General features: G+C 33.4%; 1 protein-coding gene across 1 annotated transcript; it reads left to right on the top strand.

The window, feature by feature from the left end:
- The first annotated feature begins 4,800 nt into the window (after positions 1-4,800).
- LOC137736194 (uncharacterized) lies at positions 4,801-6,394 on the top strand. Its single transcript, XM_068475515.1, has 5 exons — positions 4,801-4,946; positions 5,090-5,153; positions 5,275-5,337; positions 5,674-5,780; positions 6,263-6,394. The coding sequence occupies exons 1-5, from the start codon at positions 4,801-4,803 to the stop codon at positions 6,378-6,380; spliced, it is 498 nt and encodes a 165-aa protein (XP_068331616.1). The 3' UTR covers positions 6,381-6,394.
- The last annotated feature ends 298 nt before the right edge of the window (positions 6,395-6,692 follow it).

A 6,692-nucleotide genomic window follows, 5' to 3' on the forward strand; every position in this document is an offset into this window, starting at 1 on the left:
TAATGTAGTGGCTTTGGTCGGAAGATATTTATATATGGCTTCGGTCTGGTGATGTAATGACTTCAGTTGATTATGATACCATTACAAGGCATATTATATATATGATATCTGTTTTATGAAAGGTTTTATGGCATGCTAGGGTTTTCGAAAAACCTATTACTTATTATATTATATGAGTTTTTCTAAATTGGGTGTTAGTACGTTGAAGAATAACTGTTTTAGTATTATTATACATAACTTGGTCCACTCATGTTTTGTTTTGCGCCCCCTCAAAACCTAGGAACGAGGCATATGATCCGAGTTGTGAGGCATTCCCATATTAGTGAACTTGTGTCATTTTCTCTACGTTGGACATCTCTTGTAATAGCACCTTCTATTTTTCTTTCTGCTTGTATTCTGAATTAGTAGTATACTCTGAACATGTCATGCATTTTCACTATTATTTTGTTGGCAGTTGAATATTATTATATTATTTTGTAAAGTTTGTATTTGAATATTACATTGCGTAGTTACACGAGAAATTTTTATGCATGTTTCACATATTCTCGGTATATGCATTCATTAAAAGGAAAACTAATGAAAGGGCTTGAAAACTTTAAGTTTTAATGATAAGGACAAAATAAAGGGTAAAGTGAAGTACCATGATTGATTTTTTAGTGTAAAAATGTGATTTTTCGTTAAAGTGAACAATACTGAGAGCTTTTCATTAAAGTTCCCTTTATTAAATGGCTTGCGTCACTCTTGGGTGTCGCCCATCACGTAGCCATCCCGTTGTCCTTCGAACACCGGGATCGGGACGTGTCACGAGGGTTCGCCCACTAATAGGAGCATATTTATGCAACTTTGTTAGCCTATTTCCTTGTATTTAGTGAGTTAGTTTCTATTTATTATAGTGATAGTGATTTAAGCTATTTTTGTGTGTTTGTAGGTTCAATTGGCTAAAGTGGCAAGAAAAGGCAATTTGGAGCATTTTAGAGCAGTTTTGGGCTTGGAATGGATAACACATGCATGGAGCAAGGTGAATTGACGAGTTTGAAGTTCAAGAAGGGCTAAGAATATGCTAAAGAGATGGAAGAATTAATTCGAGACAAAGAAGATATGGAATTCAACAAAGAAAGAAGGAACATGAGCCAAACTACCTTATTTTGTCTTAGCCAATCCTAATCCTACACTACTTAAGTTTCAGCTGCTAGGGGGATCCCTAATTATATTAGGACACCTAAATATATGATTCTAGAAGGCTTAATCCTAATTCTACAAGGGTGCCGCACCTATTCCTTCTAGAAGAACCATGCCTTGCCGTGCACTTTTTTTCCCTTTCCCTCCAAGATCCTGCCGCACCTTTCTTTCATTTTCCCTCTTGGCTTTTGATTTTAATTAGCTTTTTTCCTTGAGGATTTGGAATGTAAATCTTTCCCCCAAAAAAATTAATTAATGTTGTGCCTTTCTTCCTTTATTTTTATGTTTCTGCCGCACCAAAAAGGGAGACCACTAATCCATACCTCAACAAAATTCGCACCACACATTCATCATACACAGAAATCTCTCTAGTGCCGCAGCCTTGCAAGGAGAAAAGAGAGGAGACCCTTGGAGCCGTGCCCTGCCATTCAAGCTTGGATTGTTGGAACGTTCTTAGGTGTATTCTATCTTTTGTTTTCAATGTTTAATTTAAGTTATCTTTGTTTAAGTGCGAACATGAGGAGCTAAACTCATTTTGGCTAGAGGAGAATTCAAAGCCATGAACATATATGTGATATGAATTGATTTCTCCAATTATTGTTTCGCAAAACATGAATGCAATTTACTTAACTGTCTGATTGATAACTTATTCTTGTATGTTGATTGAGGGTGCATACTTAGTTTGCATGCATGAATTTGATGCTAAAATATAAAGGAATTTCACCTAATCGTTATGAACTTATATTTATAAGTAGTGGAAGTCACTAGTCATGATTGTGTTAAGTAAATCCATGGCAGAAGTATCATGCTTTTCATAGTTACGAATACCTTGTCAATACTTATAATTTTCATAGAACTTAATGATCTTTGATATGTATCTCTATCATGTTGTTCATATAGGGAACTTGATAAGAATAATTTGATTGCGTCGCTGAGTTCAATTCAATGAAATTAGGAAATTTGAGAGTTAATTTGTGTAGTTCACAATTAATTTGGGGCATTGTCATTCATGGTTTATTAGAATAATACTTGGAAATCGATTTGTATGCATATGTGTCATGTGTGGAGAAGGACCCTCTAGCTAGCCTATCACCCATCAATTCACCCAAATTCGTATTAATTTACTTTGTTTCTGTAACTTGTTTGTTTAAGTTTTAAATTCGTCAAAACCAACTCCTTTTTTATATTTCATGTTTACTTAGCTAGGACCTGTTTTAATCTGTTTCTTTTAGTGTTTTGAGTCAAAGTACGTTAGAATTCGTCCAAAATCACCCTTAGTTTCTGTTTTGAGTCAATTTGCTTGTTTTGTGCTGTTTTGAGTCATTCTAGTTTGTTTTAAGTCATTAGAGTTTAGTTTTCTGTTTTTGAGTCTAGGTTAGTGTTTTAGAGTTTAAAATTGAGAGATTAGCATCCCTTCTAATCCCTTTCCTATAACGATCCCTACTTATTCATATTGCAACTACATAAAAAAGGTTTAAGTTTGTGTGCTATTGTATATCACATCACCCACTCTGATGCCATGTCAAAGTTTCCGAGTCAGTCCAGTGACCCACAACAATATATTTTTTTATTCCCAACCTAACCACATGCATATATTAATGGGTGTAGAGCTTTTATATAAAATACCTTGCTGCAATTAATAATAAAACTATTTCAACTATATATTTAATTCATTAGGTTTTCGATGTAAGACTTTGCATTCTTCAGTATTATGGTGCGTCACCCCAACATATGGTACAAAACATACAAAATCTTACATACACATATCATAACTATCTTATAAAACTATTTCGAAAATTCTAGTATGTTTAGAATTATCTTATAATACTATTTCAAAGGTTCTAGTATGTTTAAGGATATTCTCCACTTCAGAGTTTTAACAGATCTATATATCATTATATTTATATCTACTAAAGCTCAGCAGATTAATGCTGCTCATCATGTGAGAGGGTGCACTATTCACCAACAGTGAAAGGATGGAAATACCCTTGGTTTCTACTTTGTTCCTGTACTGTTTAGTGTTTACACTTTGCTATAGGAAATAGTCCGTTTTATCCATCCCAGCCTCGCGTCTATCAGCAGCATTGGATTCGGTTTGTATTACCTGCTTTGTACAGTTAAAGGGATAAAGTAATGGATTGTTGGACAAAAAAATAAGATTAAAAAAGAGGAAATTTTATTTGAACCCACCTAACTTCTTTTTACACCCAACTTAAATTTTAAATGTGAAGTTTCTTTTTTACCTTATTACAAAATTACCATAAGGTACAAGTTAAAATTAACTATAAAACTAAAATTTATCAATAAACCCACACCTTATATTACTATCACACAATCTTTCTCTCATGTTCTATTTTGCCTAAAATCCTAGAATGCTCTCAGATAAAATAAGCTATTTTTGGTTGTGCAAGTTTTGTTTTTCAATTAATTCTACATTAACTCCGTTTGTAAGATTTGAAGGCATAAACTCACTAGAATCTAGACAAAGTAAAAGTGGAAGACTAGATGATCATCGGTAAAATATTTCTTTTTTCTTCGAGTGCACGTTCGTGTCTCTCTTGGTACAGCTTGATAGGCAAAGTTTATATGCTTTCGTTGGAGTTGTACTAATATTTTTTGGTTATGTCTGTAAAATTGTAGAATTGGTGATTTTATTGATATATCTTTGTACATCGAATACAATGATTTATACAAATAGCTGTAAACTATTCTAGGTAAAAGAATCCTAATTGGGGATTATGTTCAGAGTGGGATTGTGATAGATTCATTTTCTGAACCTTTAATATACTGTGATTTGGTTAGTTGTGTTGCTCTTTAATCTCCGAACTTTAAAATCCTAGCTTTATTTCGTAGTAGCAATGGGGGATCAGAACTTTATTCATTTAAACCATTTCAGTTTGTCTGTTGTTCTTCTCGCTTCCGAAACTTGCCTTGCTTTTGTTCGAAATTTTGGCATGATTAATCCGCCATTCCGGGTTCATATAAATTGGATTGATAATGGTATGCTGTTTCTTTTATCTAACTAGTCCGAATTCAGTTTTAGCTTCAAAAGATTCAAAACCTAGTCCCCAATATTGTTTTTGCCTGCCACTTAGTCTTACGGTCTAGTGATATTTCTATTCACTTGTAAATGAGAAGTCTTAGGTTTGATTCTCTCCAAAGACAAATTTGAACCACATTATTGCTATCCCATTGTAAGGCTAAGCCCACCCCTTCCCCTTAGTGTAGATAATATCGATTGTTCAAAAAAAAAAAAGATTGTTTCTGCTTGTTATTGTCCACATGGACAATTCAACGATTTTAAATTCTGATAAATTTGTGTTTGATGCTAAGAGTGGTGTGTTCTTGCAAAGCGACGGAAGATTGAAAAAAAAATATGATGGATATGTTGAGGACGAAAAAAGTTTCAGAGGAGAGAATGTATGCTTTGTTTTATTTTTTATTTTTTTGAATGAGTGTAAAGATAATTTTACATATTGATTGGGTTTGTGAGTGTAGTTTAGGTAGTAAATTTAGGTTTAAAGAGATATTGATAGTTTAATTAAAAATAATATAGATGTATAGAGTAAATTATGTGTAAAAACAGATTATGTGAGTTTAAATAAAATTTCCATTAAAAAAATGTTTGGGTTCCCATCCCGTCTGTCCCCTCTCTCATCTCATCTGGGAAAGGAAGAAGGGTGGAAAAGCAGAACTCTTCCATTTGCTTCCACAGATTTCTCGAGCTCTCTCCCAAGCCGGAACCCTAGCCTCCGCAAGCGAATCAGGTTCGTCTCTCGCTCTATCTCGCTCTCACATTTTTTTTTCAATTTGGGACGTGCTGTCTTCTCCTTTTCCATCTCCATCTCTGCGCAACTTGCCAAATTTCACCTCGGAACCTTCCACCCTGTCGTTTTTTTATCCGCATCAGTGGCTTCTTTTTGGTTAGCAGAGGGACGACTATTCAAGGATTCACCAGATCATTTGTGCTTCAGGTGTATAATTTTAAGTCTTCCTTTTGATTTTCTATTGATGAGAGTTATGATTTTTTGTGTGATGTGAAGGTTAAATGTGTTGGAAACTAAAATTACACATTTTGTTTTGTTTGGATTTTAGGCAAGAATCACTCACCAAGACATTGCAGGGCATGATGGTACAATTCGGACTAGGGATATGCAGGTATATATTGATTTGATTTCTGTTGTATTGGTTGAAGCTTTGTTAACAGTACTAGAGTTGTTAAATCATATATATTCACCAAATTATGTCTCAATGTTGTTGTTGCTGTTACTCGGTAATGGGGTTTCTTAAGGTAGACTGTTATCAAGTTCGAATTTTCTAATTTTCTTTCTGCAAATTATTTTTTGTTTTAGGAACTGCAATTGTATAATTTTAAGTGATTGAAAATTGGATTTGGTGATTCTTTGTTTTTTTTTCTTTTAATATTTTTATTAATTGCCTTATACAGCTTTTTTTGTAGATTTATGTTGCTGTAATTTATGTTGAATTGAAAAGGGTTGGAGGGTTGCTACTTCGAGCCATGAAGAACTCGGTGTGGAGCCATTTGCTGCTACTAGGGTGCTTGGAGAAATCATTCTGGAGCATATTCGTGAGATTAGTGGGTATTTCTCTTAACCCCTTTTTTGGTTTGATAAGTTGTGTGTTTATAAAATATGATAAAAGTGGCTGTAAGAATATTGATTTTTTGGGAATTTTTTGTCAAGGTCGTTTGAATTAACTGCAGGGAATACTTTGCCTTTGGGTTGTATATTTTACCAATTTAAGTTTTTAATTAAGGCGAGTTGGTGGTGTTAATTTATATCTTGGGTAAATGATTTAGTTCGTTATTTTTATTGTTTAAATTAGTTCATATGAATATTGATTTCTATTCGACATTAAATTATATCTTGGATAAGCTGCAAGTATATATTTGTCAAGAATACTAATTAATTACATACTACTGCTCACCGATTTGTTAAATTTGTTAAAGTGTGTTTAATTTTTTTGTTAATTAAATTACAAATAAGTATTAATGGCCTTCATTTGGTACCAATCAATCAAGTGAGAGATGAGTTGTTTGAATGTTTGATTTTACTTGAATTAGAGTCTCCAACTGGGAGAAAGAGAATGATCCGAATGGGAGCAAGGCAGAACATGGAGTAAATGAGCGCATGAGAATTTTATGTTCAGTGGATTTGGGGAGAGGGTGGTCAATCATTTGAAAAAAAAACTCAGGTATATGGTTGTTCCTCTTTGAATTAAATGAAATGGCTGCATATTTGTTAGTTTTGTGTCAATTATTAGAAAGAATGCACTGGACATGGACATTCTTTTAGACATAATTAACAGGAACATCAAAATGGTTAATTATACTCTGCTCTCAGTTATATTTTTCACCTCACAATGTTACTTTTCCTTCTCTTGGCATGGTAATTTAAAATTGTAGTGCATTATAGTAATAGTTATATATTTGATTTATCACTTGGAAATCTGGTAATTATTTGGGCAAACAATCGCGAGGTAAGACTAAAATG

Source organism: Pyrus communis, chromosome 6, assembly GCF_963583255.1.
Source record: "Pyrus communis chromosome 6, drPyrComm1.1, whole genome shotgun sequence".
Lineage (NCBI taxonomy): Eukaryota > Viridiplantae > Streptophyta > Magnoliopsida > Rosales > Rosaceae > Pyrus > Pyrus communis.